Genomic DNA, 19671 nt, shown 5'->3' with positions numbered 1-19671 from the left:
AAGAAACCACAGATAAAATCACCCACAAACCAGCCCTTGTGTGTGGTCCTGCTGCAACTCGTCAAGTTAATCCAAGCCCTTCTTGCCAAATGTATCAGAAGGTTTTTGAACAACTTCAGCAGGAAGAAAGTGCACCTTCAAAGACAGGAAATAGAAACAAAACAAGAACAAGACAGACAGGACTTGTCATCCACTTGTGCTGCTCACGTTTACCCCTCGGGTCAGTATTTGCCCTGTTTCAGTTTATCAATATGGTAGCAGAGCTTCAGAGCTGGGCCCAGTTTCAGTCCCATGTACTTCATTATCATGTCACTCTTCAGCAAGATCAAAGCATTCCCATCAATCTCCTGGAAAAAAAATGGGGAGGGGGAGAGAAGCAGATCAGCAGCTGGAAAGAGACACATTGCACCAAACATGAGTAACAAAGAGAAAACTGGAAATATTTAGGGATATGAGACGAGGAGAAATGGCAGGCTAACTTCTTGGGTGTAGAATCTGAATTCCGACAATTGACCCAGCGCCCAACCATCACTTTTAACAGAACCACACATTAAGCCCTATTAAATTTCTATGAAATCTTACCACTCTAATTTTCAATAGGTGGAATTCAGGGAAATTGTGGGAATTCAGTCTCAACAATTAAATTACTTAAAGTTATTCGAGGTCGGTAGACATTTAAGGCTGCTGGATATTTGTTTTCTTTTCATTCAGAATCGCACTACTTGCAGTCTTTTCCCCCTACAGTCATATTTTAGACGGCACAGAAACAGGCCCTTCAGCCCTTTGTGTTCGTGCTGACCATCAGCTACCCAATTAACACTCATCCAACATTAATCCTATTCTCTGGCTTTTATTTGCATCAGTTAGTTGTGGCCAAAACTCTGGAACCAAACACCAAGGTGTTACTCAGCCGGTTGAGAGGAAGTAATGGAAAAGCCCTGTGTCAGCTCTGGTCCAGTACCGCCGTTTGGTAGAGCACACCGATATCCAATGTACACTACTGCTGCCCGGTAGCAATGCAGATGTTTTGTTGCTTGGGTCAAATGACAGCATGCTCAGAGATTTGTTTCAAGGTTATATAACCATATAACAATTACAGCATGGAAACAGGCCATCTCGGCTCTTCTAGTCCGTGCCGAACTGTTACCCTATCCTAGTCCCACCGACCTGGACTCAGCCAATAACCCTCCATTCCTTTCCTGTCCATATAGCTGTCCAATTTAACTTTAAACAACAACATAGAACCTGCCTCAACCACTTCTGCTGGAAGCTCATCCCACACAGCTACCACTCTCTGAGTAAAGAAGTTCCCCCTCATGTTACCCCTAAACCTTTGCCCTTTAACTCTCAACTCATGTTCTCTTGTTTGAATCTTCTCCACTCTCAAAGGAAAAAGTCTAACCACGTCAACTCTATCAATCCCCCTCATAATTTTAAATACCTCTATCAAGTCCCCCCCAACCTTCTATGCTCCAAAGAATAAAGACCTAACTTGTTCATCTTTCTCTGTAACTTAGGAGATGAAACCCAGGCAACATTTTAGTAAACGTCCTCTGTACTCTCTCAATTTTATTGACATCTTTCCTATAATTCGGTGACCAGAACTGTACACAATACTCCAGGTTTGGCCTTACCAATGCCTTCTACAAATTCAACATTACACCCCAGTTCCTATACTCAATGCTCTGATTAATAAAGGCCAGCAAACCAAAAGCTTCCTTCACCACCCTATCCACATGAGATTCCATCTTCAGGAAACTATGCACCATTATTCCTCGATCCCTCTGTTCTACTGCATTCTTTAATGTCCTACTATTTACCATGTATGTCCTATTTTGATTAGTTCTACTAAAATGTAGCACCTCCCCATTTCTATATTCAGATTCCCATTGCTGAATAACCTGCCTGTAAATCCAGATTATTCTCACCTGGACACAGGTTTCCCATTTCATGTTCCGACTCTCTAACCTCTGGATCTGAGCTTCCAGCCTCCAGCTCTGTCTTGATTATGACTGCGAGACCAGAGCATCTCCAGCTTTCAGACTCCACTCGCTCAACACTGGGCACCATTCCCCAAACTTCCTGCTGGGCTGTGTCTGCTCCTAGTTTGACTGCCGCTATGAGGGGGCCCTTCCTGGCATTCTTCCTGCGGGCCCACAGGCTGAAGGCAGCTGCATCCCCAACAGCCGACAGGCCAAGGAGCAGCAGTGCAGAGAGTTTACAGTGGTTCAGTACGATGTTCCAAGGGAAAACAGTAGAATTCCAAACAATACTGTTGACACAAAGTAAGAAGATACTCCCCTCTTCGACAGAGAGGAGCACAGACCATGTGGACTGTGTCAGTGGACAACTCCCAGTGGTTACTGATGGTACCAACAGTGCAGGCTGACATCCTGACTGACGCAAATGAATAAGAGTGCCACTCAGAGTGAGGAGGATCAGATGGAGACTGCAAGGTCTTGATATCTCTGGAGATGAACTAGTAGAGTCAATACAAAGTGATTAAATTCTCTGGATTGGATTTGACAAAAGATCTATTCAACTCATTCCTCAGCAAGTTACAGATAACAGCAGCAAAAATACAAGTAATTCCAAGCTAACCTCTACCAAATATGCCTAAAAGCATGTCCCCACAATGTTTTATGGTCTAATAATTCACTTTAAGGTAAACGGTCACAAATCTTTCAGGAGTCATTCTCATTTCACTCCATTAAGCCAAATGGACGAGAGGAGCTCAGGTGGCATCCTCACCCGTGACTAGGACCAGAGAGCGCAGCCTCAGAATAGCGGGATCTCCATTTAAAACGGAGATGAGGAGGAACTTCTGCAGCCAGAGGGTGGTGAATCTGTGGAATTCATTGCCAAGTCTCTGGGTGTAGTTAAGGCAGCGGTTGATAGGTTCTTGATTAGTCAGGGTGTGAAAGGTTATGGGGAGAAGGCAGGAGAACGGGGCTGAGAGGGAATCGCTCCCCCCTCACCATTCCCCATTCCTGTTTCTCTCACCTTATCTCCTTACCTGCCCATCACCTCCCTCAGGTGCTCCTCCCCCTTCCCTTTTTTCCATGGTCTTCTATCCTCCCCTATCAGATTCCCCTTTCTCCAGCCCTTTATCTCTTTCACCACTCGACTTCCAAAAACTACACTTTGCCCCCTCCCTCTCTCAGTTTCACCTATCACGTTGTACCTCTTCCTCCCCTCCTCCCCCACCTTCTCACTCTGACTTCTCCTCTTTCTTTCCAATGATGAAGAAGGGTTTCGGCCTGAAAGGTTAACTGTTTACTCTTTTCCATAGATGCTCTCTGACCTGCTGAGTTCCTCCAGCATTTTGTATGAGTTGCTTGGATTTCCAGCATCGGCAGACTTTCTCGTGTTTGAGAGGGAAATCGATCAGCCATGATGAAATGGCACAGCAGACTCAATTGGCCCAATTCTGCTCTAATGTCTTATAGACTAGATAAGACTTGTAGACAAAAATTTAAGTAGGACCTTAATGGTCCATGCAAATGCTCACATCCACTACTTATAAGAAGGTTGAAATACTGAGTAAATTATTTGCATCAAGGACTGGTATGGAAACACCAATGTCCAGGAACAGACATAGCTACAGAAAGTGCTCAATACCATAAGACCATAAGATATAGGAGCAGAATTAGGTCATTTGGCCCATTGAGTCTGGTCCACTATTTCATCATGGCAGATCCATTTTCCCTCTCTGCCCCAATCTCCTGCCTTCTCCCTGTATCACTTCATGCCCTGACCAATCAAGAATCTATCAAGCTCTGCCTTAAATATACATAAAGACTTGGCCTCCATAGCTGCCTGTGGCAAAGAATTCCACAGATTCACCACTCTTTGGCTAAAGAAATTCTTCCTCATCTCTGTTCTAAATGGATGCCCCTGTATTCTGAGGCTGTGTCCTCTGGTCTTAGACTCTCCCACCATAGGAAATATCCACTCATATTCACTCTGTCAAGGCCTTTCACCATTCAATAGGCTTCAATGAGGTCACCCCTCACTCTTCTGAATTCTAGTGAATACAGACCCAGAGCCATCAAATGACAAGCCATTCAATCCTGGAATCATTTTCATGAACCTCCTTTGAACCCTCTCCAGCTTCAGCACATCCTTTCTAAGATAAAGGGCCCAAACCTTCTCACAATACTCTTAATTGTGGCCTCACTAATACTTTATAAACTTTCAACATTGCATCCTTGTAATTATATTCTAGTCCTCTTGATATGAATGCTAACATTACATTTGCCTTCCTCACCAGACTCAGCCTGTAAATTAACCTTTTGGGATTCCTGCACAAGGATTCCCAAGTCCCTTTGCTCCTCATTTTTTTTTTGTATTTTCTCTCCATTTAGAAAATAGTCAAACCTTTAATTTCTTCTACCAAAGTGCATGTCCATACACTTCCCGACACTGTATTCTATCTGCCATTTCTTTGCCTATTCCCCTAATCTAAATCTTTCTATATCCTCTCTACTTCCTCAAAACTACCTTCCCCTCTACCTATCTTCATATCATCTGCAAACTTTGCAACAAAGCCATCAATCCTTTCATCCAAATCATTGACAAATAATGTAGTAAGTATCGGTCCCAACACAGACATTTGTGGAACACCATTGGTCACTGGCAGCCAGTCAGAAAAGGTCCCATTTTTCCCCATTCTCCTTTGCAAATCTGCTCAAGCTCTGTCAGATTGCATTTGGATGATGAGTGAACAGCCCTTTTCAAGTCCAGCCACAAATTCTTAATTGGTTTGAGGTCTAGATTCTGGCTTGGCTACTCCAGAACATTAACTTTGTTGTTTTTAAGCCATTCCTGAGTAGCTTTGGCTTTATACTTGGGGTCATTGTCTTGCTGGGAAACAAATCTTCTCCCAAATCGTTATTTCTCTTGGAAACTGCATCAGGTTTTCCTCCAGGATTTCCCTGTATTTTGCTGCAGTAACCTTACCCTCTACCTTCACAAGCCTTCCAGGGTCTGCTGCATTGAAGCATCCCCACAGCATGATGCAGCCACCACCATGCTTCACAGTAGGGATAACGCATTTTTGATGATGTGCTGTGTTTGGCTTACGCCAAAAATAGTGTTTAGTCTGATGACCAAAAAGCTCAAATTTTGGTTTCATCAGACCATAGAACCTTCTTACAGCTGACTTCAGAGTCTCCCACATGCCTTCTGGCAAACTCCAGCCGAGATTTCATGTGAGTTTTTTCAACAGTAGCTTTCTCTTTGCTTGTCTCCCATAAGGCTGCCACTGGTGAATCACCCAGGCAACAGTTGTTGTTTGCACAGTCTCTCCCATCTCAGCCACTGAAGCTTGTAACTCCTCAGAGTTGTCACAGGTCTCGTGGGGGCCTCCCTCACTAGTCCCCTTCTTGCACGGTCACTTAGTTTTTGAGGACGGTCTGCGCTAGGCGGATTTACAGCTGTGCCATATTCTTTCCATTTCTTGATGATCGACTTAACTGTACTCTGAGGGATATTTAGTGACTTGGAAATTTTCTTGTATCCATCTCCTGGCTTGTGCTTTTCAATAACCTTTTTGTGGAGTTTCTTGGAGTGTTCTTTTGTCTTCCTGGTGTAGTTTTTTGCCAGGATACTGACTCACCAGCAGTTGGACCTTCCAGATGCAAGTGTATTTTTACTGCAATCAATTGAAACACCTTGACTACACACAGGTCTCCATTGAACTAATTATGTGACTTACCTTCTATAACCAATTGGCTGCACCAGTGATGATCTGGTGTGCCATATTAAAAGGGGGTGAATACTTACACAATCAATTATTTTGTGTTTTATATTTGTAATTAATTTCAATCACTTTGTAGAGATCTGTTTTCACTTTGACACAAAAGAGTCTTTTTCTGTTAATCAGTGCCAAAAACAGCCAAATTACATCCACTGTGATTCAATGTTGTAAAACAATAAAATATGAAAACTTCCAAGGTGGGGTGAATAGGCACTGTATTATGTTACGAGCATCAGGCTTCTGAACTGCTATGGATAATGTTGTTCAGAACAACTCTGGACTAATTCTATGATCTACAGACTCAATTTTAAGGACTCTTTACAACTCATGTTCTCAGTATTATTTTTATTTGCACAGTTTGTCTTCTTTTTTGCACAATAAACACTGAAGTTTCGCCAATCTTTGTCTATGTCACTTGTTATAAAATTCTATTACATTTTCCTGTAAATGCTTGCAAGAAACTAAATCTCAAGGTTGTATATGGTAACATCCATGTACTTTGATAATAAATTTCCTTTGAAGAATTGAATTGGCCTTGACTGTTGCCTGATCAGAAAGGCAAGCTCGGCTTGATGTATGGAGATGTATGGTTGCTTAAGCAGAGACGAAGTTTCCTGATTGACACTTACATGCTTCCTGAAGAGCTCAGCATGTGGACCCAAAGCCTGAGGATCAGATTCCCTGACGAAACGCATCACATCCTCCACGGTCCAGGTAGACGGGTGCCTGCTGTATGACCGGAGGGTGTCCTGTGGTAGTATGTGACGTTCAGGGCCTGAGGCAGGACTAGTCGCTAAAATGAGATTACAAGGAAATAAAACAATAGAATAATTCATCGTGAATGACCATGAAAATATTAAAGCAAAATAATTGTAAGCACGATTTTGCCAATTAATAGGAAAGCTGAACCCAATTTTGCTTCTTTTCAGTTGCAAATACTGTATCTGGTGTATTTACTCAAAAAGCCGTGTTCCTCTATTTAAGGCCTTGCCAGCATTATATCAATGTAGAGGGCAACACTCTCAGTACTTGTCTATAATAAAACTAAACAAGGTAGAGGGAAAAGATCTCATGTCCAGATAATTAGATTATAATTAATTTTGCACTTTTCTAATTTATATTAATTAGAATATAAATACTTTTCCACTGAGGTGGGGTGAGACTACAAATGTGGGTCGTGGGTTAAGGGTGAAAAGTGAAATGTTTAAAGGGAAACAGGAGGAGAACCTTCTTCACTCTGAGGGTGGTGAGAGAGTGGGAACGAGCTGTTAGCACAAGTGGTGGATGCAAGGTCGATTTCAAGGTTTAAGAGAAGTTTGGAATAGTACGTAGATGGGAGGGGTTTGGAGGGCTATGGTACGGGTGCAGGTTGATGGGACTAGGCAGTTTAATTGATTTGGCATGGACTAGATGGGCCGAAGGGCCTGTTTCTGTGCTGTAATTTTCTATGGCTCCATATCAATGAACACTGTTCAAATTGATACATATTTCTTATTCAGATCTTCAGTTCTTTAAATAAAATCGAGCCTCTTTATAAGCAGCTTCTTTAACCTGGCTGTTGCCCTCTTCCTGCCATCCCCACTGCCCCATCCCACTCCAGTTCATCAGCTACACGGACAAGTTTTTGGTCTCAAGTGATAGGAAGATACAAAGTGCAGGGAGACTATGTCAGAAACACTAGTTCCAATTTGATCTGGTACTCAACATAAGCAGCGACAAGGTGACGCACCTTCTCGTCTCTTCCCTCACCCTGATAATCAAAACAAAACTGAAACACTGAGCCCTTGTTCTGAATGAGAGAAAACCAAACTCCTGCCTCCCATGGGAATCAGAATCAAACAAGGCTGACCTACAGAGCAGACACGTCCTCAGATCTAAAAATACACTGTTTAAAAATACAGCCACATACCCATAACCAGTCCAGACTGCTTGTCCAGACCCTGTTATGTATTTTAAGGTTACTTTAGGGCAGCACAGTGTCAAGCTGATAGAGCAGATGTCTCACAACTCCAGAGACTAGTAAACTCCCTAAATCATAACCCCAGAGACCAGTAAACTTCCTGTCTCATAACTTCAGAGACGAGTAAACTCACTGTCTCACAACTCCAGAGACTAGTAAACTCGTTGTCTCAACTACAGAGACTAGTAAACTCTCTGTCTCAACTCCAGAGACGAGTAAACTTGCTGTCTCACAATTCCAGAGACTAGTAAACTCCCTGTCTCACAACTACAGAGACAAGTAAACTCACTGTCTCACAACTCTAGAGACGAGTAAACTCGCTGTCTCAACTCCAGAGACAAGTAAACTCCCTGTCTCACAACTCCAGAGGCTAGTAAACTCCCTGTCTCACAACCCCAGAGACTAGTAAACTCACTGTCTCACAACTCCAGAGATGAGTAAACTCCTTGTCTCGCAACTCCCAAGACCAGTAAGCTCGCTGTCTCACAACCCCAGAGACTAGTAAACTCCCTGTCTCACAACTCCAGAGACTAGTAAACTCACTGTCTCACAACTCCAGAGACGAGTAAACTCCTTGTCTCGCAACTCCCAAGACCAGTAAGCTCGCTGTCTCACAACCCCAGAGACTAGTAAACTGCCTGTCTCACAACTCCAGAGACTAGTAAACTCGCTGTCTCACAACCCCAGAGACTAGTAAACTCACTGTCTCAACTCCAGAGACTAGTAAACTCCCTGTCTCACAACTCCAGAGACTAGTAAACTCCCTGTCTCACAACCCCAGAGACTAGTAAACTCACTGTCTCAACTCCAGAGACTAGTAAGCTCGCTGTCTCACAACCCCAGAGACTAGTAAACTCACTGTCTCAACTCCAGAGACTAGTAAGCTCGCTGTCTCACAACCCCAGAGACTAGTAAACTCACTGTCTCAACTCCAGAGACTAGTAAACTCACTGTCTCAACTCCAGAGACTAGTAAACTCACTGTCTCAACTCCAGAGACTAGTAAAGCCACTGTCTAGTGTTTGACATCTGTATCCCGGGAAAAAGTTTGGGAACTATTAATTAAATAAGTACTAAAAGCTTTATTCCTCTACTTATCAAGATACAGTGCCAAATTGTCCCTTTGAGCTGCGTTGCCCAGCAACCCCCAATTTAACCCTTGCCTAATAACAGGACAATTTACAATGACCAATTAACTTACCAACTGGTACATCTTTGGACTGTGAGAGGAAACCAGAACACTCGGAGGAAACCCACATGGTCATGGGGAGAACGTACAAACTCCTTACGGACAGAGGCGGGTTATTGAACCCTGGTCGCTGGTACTGTAAGGCGTTGTGCTGACTACTATGTCACTGATTTGAATTTCACTGCAGACCTTATGGGCCTCTTTGTTGTCTTTATGACTGTTACTAATGCGATGGGCTGATGGAAGGAGGTGTGAGAAGGGATGGAGACATAGGTTAAAGTAATCTGCATTTCTGACTGACAGACACACCGTGAAAATTTTAAACCAACTGCAGATACCATACCTCTGAAATAAAGACAGAAAATAAATACAAGCGGAGCTATGATGGCACTAGAGAGCAGCTTCTCGAGCTCATCTGCGGAAACAGCCTAATTTCTACCTTTAATGTCTCCTTTTTCCTTTTCAAAGAGGATGGATTCTGTCAGTACCCCTGACCTGCAACTGCATTCAAACTGCAGTTCTTTACGGCGATGGTTCCCACTCCTGGGGCTCACTGACCGGCCGTTTATCGATATCCCAAGGGTGTGGCCTAGAAGACGAGCACGCCTTCATTTGCGGCCCCTTGATACAGTATATGCTGTGAAATTGGTTGTTTCGTGGCAGCAGAGCAATGCAATGTATTTAAAAAACTATAAATTACAATTACATATATCTATATACTACAAAAACTCTCATGCTCTGTCTGTCTGTTTGTGACCTCCAATTAGCGCAAATGGTGCATTACAGCGGCACTTTTTTTGGCTAAATCGAATTCAAATGTGCTAACTTACAGAATGCAGACAAAGTTCAGGGTTATATATTCGTATAAAATTTCTCATTCGCCAAAAATCAACAGGCTTGCTTTCACCCGAGAGCCGATCACCCATCATAGAAATTGGGACGCGACAGCCCGACGCAGGCGCACGGCCAGCCTCAGCAGCGACACCTACCAGAGCAAAAGGGCAGGGCAGCTCTATTTCGAAGGGTCACATTCTGCTAATTACATCAGCATGTGCAGCATTGGGACAGATCTAACTGCCACCCATCAATAAGAGATAATTAAACCTTATTGTAATGACGTACTTCGAGACACCCATAAAATCCTTTGCTGCAGTCAAAAGACAGTGGTGACTATATCACGTCCATTTAGGAGAGCGTCAACCACATCATCAAGAATAATCAGCATCCTTTGGTGTTACTGCTTCGTATCTTCTATCCAGCATTAGGGTAAAAAAAATGGCCCGCCTAATTATGCCGGGTGGAAAGGGAAGCGGCAAGGAGAGGGAGAGAACAAGAATTGGATGAGGCCAGGGCCGCATGACTCCAGGATCAAAGAGTCAGGACAAAAAAAGATGAGAGAAGAACAGACAGAGGAGGGGAGGCATGCACGTCTCTAGGATCAGAGACGAACAACAAATAACAGAAGAGATGAAGAGATGGGGGATGAAAGGACTGCACGTATCCAGAATGATGACAAGAGGCACAAGGGTGGCAGATAAATCAGAAATGATGCCATCAAAAGTGTACTTCGTTAAACAAGGAGGAGCTATATTTGCTTTGCTACGTGTCGTTCTTCTTTAATAAACTGAGGTTTCCTACTTCAGTTTCCAAAGCAAAGCGATACCAATAGCAGTCAGGAAAATGTCATGTTCATTCTGGTCACATCAGACTGCACTACCGTTCTCTCAAAGGGTGCCCCAACAGGTCACCCAGTTGTCGAGTATAAAGCAAAATTAAATGAGTAGTGCAAAAAGGATGATGTGTGGGTTGATAGCTGAATAGGCCGCTGTTACAGGTCACACGCATCAAAGTTGCTGGTGAACGCAGCAGGCCAGGCAGCATCTCTAGGAAGAGGTACAGTCGACATTTCAGGCCGGGACCCTTCGTCAGGGCTAACTGAAGGAAGAGTTAGTAAGAGGTTTGAAAGTGGGAGGGGGAGGGGGAGATCCAAAATGATAGGAGAAGGCAGGAGGGGGAGGGATGGAGCCAAGAGCTGGACAGGTGATTGGCAAAAGGGATATGAGGGGATCATGGGACAGGAGGCCCAGGGAGAAAGACAAGGGAGGGGAACCCAGAGGATGGGCAAGAGGTATATTCAGAGGGACAGAGGGAAAAAAAGGAGAGTGAGAGAAAGAATGTGTGTATAAAAATAAATAACGAATGGGGTACGAGGGGGAGGTGGGGCATTAGCGGAAGTTAGAGAAGTCAATGTTCATGCCATCAGACTGTTACAGGTCGCTCATTTGTAGGTGATGGGGGGTGGAATTGGATGGGGGAGAGTGTTGGTAGTGATTGGAAGATGGGTACAATACAATAAATTGGAGTTAATGTACGGTGGGTGTCACTGGTTGGCATAGACTCAGTGGGCTGTTGGACCTCTCAGTACTCTCGGGCGGAATGACAGCGGCCTACATGAAACATACCTGCATTACCGCTTTCCTTGCCCTCATAAAACGTCGCACCTCCAGCCACGCTGGGCGAAAGCCGTCGCAGGCCTGCCGAAGGGGGCCCACTGGAGGACTGGTAGGATGAGCGGTAGTTGTAAGGAATGGGCCCTGCACTCCTGTGGTCTCCGGAGTTGCGCCTCGACGGACTGCGGGCATTCATTGAGTGGAGAGGACCATCTATGGAGTCCACTGCAAATCTGCTCTCCACAGATCCGATGAGGTCATCCTCTGATATCACCGTCTCTGAAGTGGGAATCATAAAAGAAAACGCATGATACAGTCGCACATTCGTTCATTGGTTAGGGGAACAGAAAGAAGGGTCTGTGGATCAGTACGAGATGGACTGTTGCCTCCCGGGTGTCAGGATCAGATTAGTCTCAGATCGAGTTCACACCATTCTTAAGTGGGATGAGGAGAAGCCATGGAGGTTATGACCCATGTTGGTACCAATGGCATGGGTACGGAGGGTGATGAAACCCTGCAAAGTGTGTTCAGGGAGTTAGGTGGTAAGTTAAAGGACAGGACCTCCACGGTTGTGATCTCTGGATTGCTATCCATGCCACTTGCCAATGAGGCCAGAAATAGGAAGATCATGCAATTTAACACATGGCTAAGGAATTGGTGCAGGAGGGAGGGCTTCACAATTTTGGATCATTGGGCTTTCATTCAGGGAAGGTGTGACCTGTGAGAAGAGAGCGTGTGCTCAGTAAACAGTGTTCTGCCATTCTCATCACAGATGCTGAACCGGAGGTTGACTAATATCCTAGCAGGAAGGTTTGCTAGTGTGGCACAGGAGGTTTTAAACTAGAGTTACAGGGAGATGGGAACCAGAGCGCCGGAACAGATAGTGGAGTGGTTGTAGAGAAAGATGCTGTTAAGCCTGCATACAAAGTCAGGAATCAAAAGGTTAACTAATGTTCTGAGCTGTGTATATTTCAATGCAAGGAGCATTGTAGAAAACGCAGATGAACTGAGGGCATGGATCAGCACCTGGAATTGTAGCCATTAGTGAGACTTGGTTGCAGGAAAGGCAGGAGTGGGAGCTCAGTGTTCTGGGATTCCATTGTTTTAGGCGTGATTGAGTGGGAAGGATCAAAGGGGGACGGGTGGTATTACTAGTCAGGGAAAATGTCACGGCAGTGCTCAGTCAGGATAGACTGGAAAGCTCATCCAGTGAGGCTTTGTGGGCACAACTGAGGAATAAGAAAGGTATGACCATGTTAATGAGATTATAACATAGACCACCCAACGGTCAGTGGGATTTAGAGGAGCAGATATTTAGAAAGCTCACAAGAAACATAAGGTTGTGATGGTACATGATTTTAACTTTCCACACATTGACTGGGACTCCCATACTGTAAAGGGACTAGATGGGAAAGGGTTTGTCAAATGTGTTCAGGAAGGTTTTCTTAATCAGTGCATCAAAGTCCCAACTATAGAAAGTGCAGTGCTAGATCTCCTCTTACAGAATAAGACAGGGCAGGTGAAAGAAAGGGAGGGAACATTTTGCATTAGTTTTCATAATGCCAATAGTTTCAAGGTAATTACAGAAAAGGATAGGTCTGGTCCTCAGGTTGAGACTCTAAATTGGAGAAGGGCCAATTTTGATGGTATCAGAAAGGATCTGGCAAGTGTGGATTGGGACTGGCTGTTTTCTGACAAAGGTGTACTTGGTGAGTGGAAGGCCTTCAAAAGTGAAATTTTGGTACTACAGAGTTTGCATGTTCTTTTCAGAATAAAGGACAAGGATAGTAGGTTTGGAGTACCTTGGTTTTCAGGAGAAATTGAGACTCTGGTTAAGCAAAAGAAGGAGGTGCATAACAGGTAGTATATTGGCAGGCAGGAACAAATGAGGTACCTGAGGAGTACAGGAAATGCGAGAGAAGATGCCAGATGCGAATCAGGAGGAAGAAGATATGAACTTGTTCTAGCAGACAAGTTGAAAGAGATGCCCAAGAGCTTTGACAGATATATTAAGAGCAAAAGGATAGCAAAGGACAAAATTCGTCCTCTGGGAGATCAAAATGGTAATCTATGCATGGAGCCAAACGAGATGGGGGAGATCTTAAATGGATTTTTTTTGCATCTGTATTTACTCGGGAGATTGGCACAGAGACTATAGAGGCGAGGCAATGCAGCAGCCAGGTCATGGACCCGACACAGATTACAGAGGAGGAGGTGTTCGCTGCCTTGAGGCAAATTAGGGAGGATTAATGCTCAGGACCTGACAAGCTGTCCCCTCAGACCATGTGGGAGACAAGTAGAGAAATTGCACTGGCTCTAGCAGAGATCGTTAAAATATCCTTTGCCATGGGTGAAGTAGCAGAGGATTGGAGGAGAGCTAATGGTTTGAGAAAGGATCTGAGAATAAGCCCGGGAATTATAGGCTGGTGAGCCTGACATCAGTAGTGGGTAGGTTATTGTAAGGTATTCTAAGAGACCAGGTATATAAGTATTTGGATAGATAGGGATTGATTAGGGCTAGTCAACATGGCTTTGTGCATGATAAGTCATGTCTAACCATTCTTTGAATTTTCAAGAAAGTTACGAGGAAAGTTGATGAAGGTAAGCCAGGATATGTGGTCTACATGGACCTGAGCAAGGCCTTTGACAAGGATCGCATGGGAGGTTGGTCAAGAAGGTTCAGTCGCTTGTCATTCAAACTGAGGTAGTAAATCGGATTAGACATTGGCTTTGTGGGAGAAGACAGAGGGTGGTTGTAGATGGTTGCCTCTCTGTCTGGAGACCTTTGACTAGTGGTGCGCCGGAGGGATCTGTGTTCAGTCCATTGTTGTATGTCATCTATATCAACGATCTGAATGATACTGTGGTAAATTGGATCAGCACATTTTGCAGCTGACACCAAGGATGCAGGTATAATGGTCAGCAAGAAAGACTGGCAAAGCTTACAGTGGGATATGGACCAGCTGGAAAAACGGGCTGAAAGATGGCAGATGGAATTTAATGCAGACAAGTGTGGGGTGCTGCACTTTGGGAGGATTGACCAGGGAATAGGTCTTACACAGTGAGCATTAGGGCACCGAGGAGTGCAGTAGAACAGAGGGATTTGGGAATTCAAATTCAGAATTCCTTGAAAATGGCATCCTAAGTAGATTGGGTCAAAAAGAAAGATTTTAACGTATTAGCCTTTATAAATCAATGTATTGAGTACAAGAGTTAGAATGTTATGTTAAAGTTGTATTAAACATTGGTGAGGCCTAATTTGGAGTATTGTGTGTAGTTCTGGTCCCCTACCTACAGGAAAGATGTCAATAAGTTTGAAAGCGTGCAGAGGAAATTTACAAGGATGTTGCCGGAACTTGAGGAACTGAGTTAGAGAAAAAGACGGTTAAAGTTAAAGGGTTATGACTTTATTCCCTAGAATGTAGAAGACTGAGGAGAGATTTGATTGAAATATATAAAATTATGAGTGGTATAGAAGGGATAAATGCAAGCAAGCTTTTTCCACTGAGGTTGGGTGAGACTAGAACTAGAGGTCATGGGTTGAGGGTGAAAGGTGAAATGTTTAAGGGATCTTCTTCACTCAGAGGGCAGTGAGAATGTGGAACAAGTTGCCAGCAGAACTGGTGGATGTACGGTTGATTTCAAAATTTAAGAGAAATTTGGATGGGTACATGGATGGGAGGGTTATAGAGGGCTTTGTTCTGGGTGCAAGTTGATGGGACGAGGCAGACTGATGGTTCAGTACAGACTAGATGGGCCGAAGGGCCTGTTTCTGTGCTGTACTTTTCTATGACTCTATGACAGATAACACAAAAAGAAAGCTGGAAATACTCAACAGGTGAGGCGGCACTTGTGAGGAGCAAAACACAGTTTCAGGTCAATGACCTGTCACCTGTATTTCTAGCATTTTCAGTTTCATTTCTGATTTCCAGCTTTTTTTCTTTATAATTACATACACATTTTGAAATCCTCCCTTCTGAAAATGAGGAGTGACATTTGGAATTTTCCCATCCTCCACAACCATTCCAGACTCCAGTGGTTCTTGTAAGATCGCCACCAAATGCCTCCACAATCTCTTTAGTTACCAGTTTCAGAACCCTGGGGTGTAGTATATCTAGTCCCTGATAATGTCCCCCTCCAATCAACTTTGGCCTGCTCCTCTCTCATGCCTCTGCAGTCCCCTTTACTCCACTTTAATACCAGTACTTTGATTTTAGCTTCTCCCTCTCAGACTACAGAGTGAATTCTATCACTGCTTCCAAAGTGTTCTGATACCTTAAATTTCCCAATCAAATCTGGTTTGTTACACAACACCCAATCCAGAATTGTCTTTTCCCTAGTGGAATTGACCATAAGCTGCTCTGAAAAGCCATCTTCTAGGCATTCTATAAATTCCTTCTTCTGGGATCCAGTACCAACATGATTGAACCAATATGATTGTATCAATCTACTTGCATATTGAAATCCCCCATGACTATCGTAACATTGCCCTTTTCATATGCCTCCCATCCTGGCTTCTGTTCGAGGCCTGTATATAACACCTATTAGAGTCTTTTCATCCACGTACATCTCTCTCTCCCCGCTACCTTCTGTTTTCCACAGGGATTGCTCCCTACGCGACGCTCTTAACCATTCGTCTCTCCCCGCTGATCTCCCTCCTGGTACTTACCCTTGCAAGGGAACAAGTGTCACAGCTGCCCCTACACCTCCTCCCTCACTACCATCCAGGACCCACAACAGTCCTTCCAGGTGAGGCAACACTTCACCTGTGAGTCTGTTGGGGTCATCTACCGTATCTGGTGATCCCGGTATATTGGTAAGACCCGAGGTAACACTTCACCTGTGAGTCTGTTGGGGTCATCTACAGTATCTGGTGAACGCGGTATATTGGTAAGACCCGAGGTAGATTGGGAGGCCGTATGTGGTGATCCCGGTATATTGGTAAGACCCAAGGTAGATTCGGAGACCGTATCTGGTGATCCCGGTATATTGGTAAGACCCGAGGTAGATTGGGAGACCGTATCTGGTGATCCTGGTATATTGGTAAGACCCGAGGTAACACTTTACCTGTGAGTCTGTTGGGGTGATCTACCGTATCTGGTGATCCTGGTATATTGGTAAGACCCGAGGTAGATTGGGAGACCGTATCTGGTGATCCCGGTATATTGGTAAGACCCGAGGTAGATTGGGAGACCGTATCTGGTGATCCCGGTGTATTGGTAAGACCCGAGGTAGATTGGGAGACCGTATCTGGTGATCCCGGTATATTGGTAAGACCCGAGGTAGATGGAAGACCGTATCTGGTGATCCCGGTATATTGGTAAGACCCGAGGTAACACTTTACTTGTGCGTCTGTTGGAGTGATCTACCGTATCTGGTGATCCCGGTATATTGGTAAGACCCGAGGTAGATTGGGAGACCGTATCTGGTGATCCTGGTATATTGGTAAGACCCGAGGTAGATTGGGAGACCATATCTGGTGATCCCGGTATATTGGTAAGACCCGAGGTAGATTGGGAGACCGTATCTGGTGATCCCGGTATATTGGTAAGACCCGAGGTAGATTGGGAGACCGTATCTGGTGATCCCGGTATATTGGTAAGACCTGAGGTAACACTTCACCTGTGAGTCTGTTGGGGTGATCTACCGTATCTGGTGATCCCGGTGTATTGGTAAGACCCGAGGTAGATTGGGAGACCGTATCCGGTGATACCGGTGTATTGGTAAGACCCGAGGTAGATTGGGAGACCGTATCCGGTGATCCCGGTATATTGGTAAGACCCGAGGTAGATTGGGAGACCGTATCCGGTGATCCCGGTGTATTGGTAAGACCCGAGGTAGATTGGGAGACCGTATCCGGTGATCCCGGTGTATTGGTAAGACCCGAGGTAGATTGGGAGACCGTATCTGGTGATCCCGGTATATTGGTAAGACCCGAGGTAGATTGGGAGACCGTATCTGGTGACTTCACCTGTGAGTCTGTTGGGGTGATCTACCGTATCTGGTGATCCCGGTGTATTGGTAAGACCCGAGGTAGATTGGGAGACCGTATCTGGTGATCCCGGTGTATTGGTAAGACCCGAGGTAGATTGGGAGACCGTATCCGGTGATCCCGGTGTATTGGTAAGACCCGAGGTAGATTGGGAGACCGTATCCGGTGATCCCGGTGTATTGGTAAGACCCGAGGTAGATTGGGAGACCGTATCCGGTGATCCCGGTGTATTGGTAAGACCCGAGGTAGATTGGGAGACCGTATCCGGTGATCCCGGTGTATTGGTAAGACCCGAGGTAGATTGGGAGACCGTATCCGGTAATCCCTGTATATTGGGAGACCATATCTGGTGATCCCGGTATATTGGTAAGACCCGAGGTAGATTGGGAGACACTTGATCCCGGTATATTGGTAAGACCTGAGGTAACACTTCACCTGTGAGTCTGTTGGGGTGATCTACCGTATCTGGTGATCCCGGTGTATTGGTAAGACCCGAGGTAGATTGGGAGACCGTATCCGGTGATACCGGTGTATTGGTAAGACCCGAGGTAGATTGGGAGACCGTATCCGGTGATCCCGGTATATTGGTAAGACCCGAGGTAGATTGGGAGACCGTATCCGGTGATCCCGGTGTATTGGTAAGACCCGAGGTAGATTGGGAGACCGTATCCGGTGATCCCGGTGTATTGGTAAGACCCGAGGTAGATTGGGAGACCGTATCTGGTGATCCCGGTATATTGGTAAGACCCGAGGTAGATTGGGAGACCGTATCTGGTGATCCCGGTGTATTGGTAAGACCCGAGGTAGATTGGGAGACCGTATCTGGTGATCCCGGTATATTGGTAAGACCCGAGGTAGATGGAAGACCGTATCTGGTGATCCCGGTATATTGGTAAGACCCGAGGTAACACTTTACTTGTGCGTCTGTTGGAGTGATCTACCGTATCTGGTGATCCCGGTATATTGTTAAGACCCGAGGTAGATTGGGAGACCGTATCTAGTGATCCCGGTGTATTGGTAAGACCCGAGGTAGATTGGGAGACCGTATCTGGTGATCCTGGTATATTGGTAAGACCCGAGGTAGATTGGGAGACCGTATCTGGTGATCCCGGTATATTGGTAAGACCCGAGGTAGATTGATAGACCGTATCTGGTGATCCCGGTATATTGGTAAGACCTGAGGTAACACTTCACCTGTGAGTCTGTTGGGGTGATCTACCGTATCTGGTGATCCCGGTGTATTGGTAAGACCCGAGGTAGATTGGGAGACCGTATCTGGTGATCCCGGTGTATTGGTAAGACCCGAGGTAGATTGGGAGACCGTATCCGGTGATCCCGGTGTATTGGTAAGACCCGAGGTAGATTGGGAGACCGTATCCGGTGATCCCGGTGTATTGGTAAGACCCGAGGTAGATTGGGAGACCGTATCCGGTGATCCCGGTGTATTGGTAAGACCCGAGGTAGATTGGGAGACCGTATCCGGTGATCCCGGTGTATTGGTAAGGCCCGAGGTAGATTGGGAGACCGTATCCGGTAATCCCTGTATATTGGTAAGACCCGAGGTAGATTGGGAGACCGTATCCGGTGATCCCGGTGTATTGGTAAGACCCGAGGTAGATTGGGAGACCGTATCCGGTGATCCCAGTATATTGGCAAGACCCGAGGTAGATTGGGAGACCGTATCTGGTGATCCTGGTATATTGGTAAGACCCGAGGTAGATTGGGAGAAAGCGTCATCATCCACCAGAAGAAGTGACATCTCTCAATGGCCTCCCATTTCAATTCTACATCCCATCCCCGTTCTGACATGCCAGTCTATGGCCTTCTGTACTGCCACGATGAAGCCACAGTCAGTTTGGAAGAGCAACACCTTATATTCCATCGAGGTTAGCCTCCAACCTGATGTCATGAACATTGATTTCTTGAACCAGGAATCAGGTTTATTATCATCAGCATGTGACATGAAATTTGTTAACTTAGCAGCAGCAGCTCAATGCAATATATAATATAGAAGAGAAATAAATAAATAAATAAATAAATAATAAATAAGTAAATCAATTACAGTATATGTATATTGAATAGATTAATAAATGTGCATAAACAGAAATATTGTATATTAAAAAAGGTGAGGTAGTGTCCAAAGGATAAATATCCATTTAGGAATCGGATGACAGAGGGGAAGAAGCTGTTCCTGAATCGCTGAGTGTGTGCCTTCAGTCTTCTGTACCTCCTATCTGATGGTAACAGTGAGAAAAGGGCATGCCCTAGGAGCTGGAGGTCCTTATTAATGGACGTTGCCTTTCTGAGACACCGCTCCTTG

At 45.0% G+C, this 19671-nt stretch overlaps 1 protein-coding gene across 2 annotated transcripts in view; it reads right to left on the bottom strand.

The window, feature by feature from the left end:
• Positions 1 to 219: 219 nt before the first annotated feature.
• scml4 (Scm polycomb group protein like 4) overlaps positions 220 to 19671 on the bottom strand; it is a 91328-nt gene continuing 71876 nt past the window's right edge. For both annotated transcript variants that reach the window (XM_063040808.1, XM_063040809.1), the window contains 3 exons: positions 11372 to 11638; positions 6391 to 6554; positions 220 to 347 (listed from right to left, as the gene is read on the bottom strand). In XM_063040808.1, the coding sequence (XP_062896878.1) occupies positions 222 to 347; positions 6391 to 6554; positions 11372 to 11638 (557 nt within the window). In that variant the 3' untranslated portion in view covers positions 220 to 221. The remainder of the gene's footprint in view (positions 348 to 6390; positions 6555 to 11371; positions 11639 to 19671) is intronic.

This window comes from Mobula hypostoma, chromosome 2 (assembly GCF_963921235.1).
Source record: "Mobula hypostoma chromosome 2, sMobHyp1.1, whole genome shotgun sequence".
Taxonomy (NCBI): domain Eukaryota; kingdom Metazoa; phylum Chordata; class Chondrichthyes; order Myliobatiformes; family Myliobatidae; genus Mobula; species Mobula hypostoma.
The sequence above is the reverse complement of the archived record's forward strand: the minus strand, read 5'-3'. Positions and strand labels throughout refer to the sequence as shown.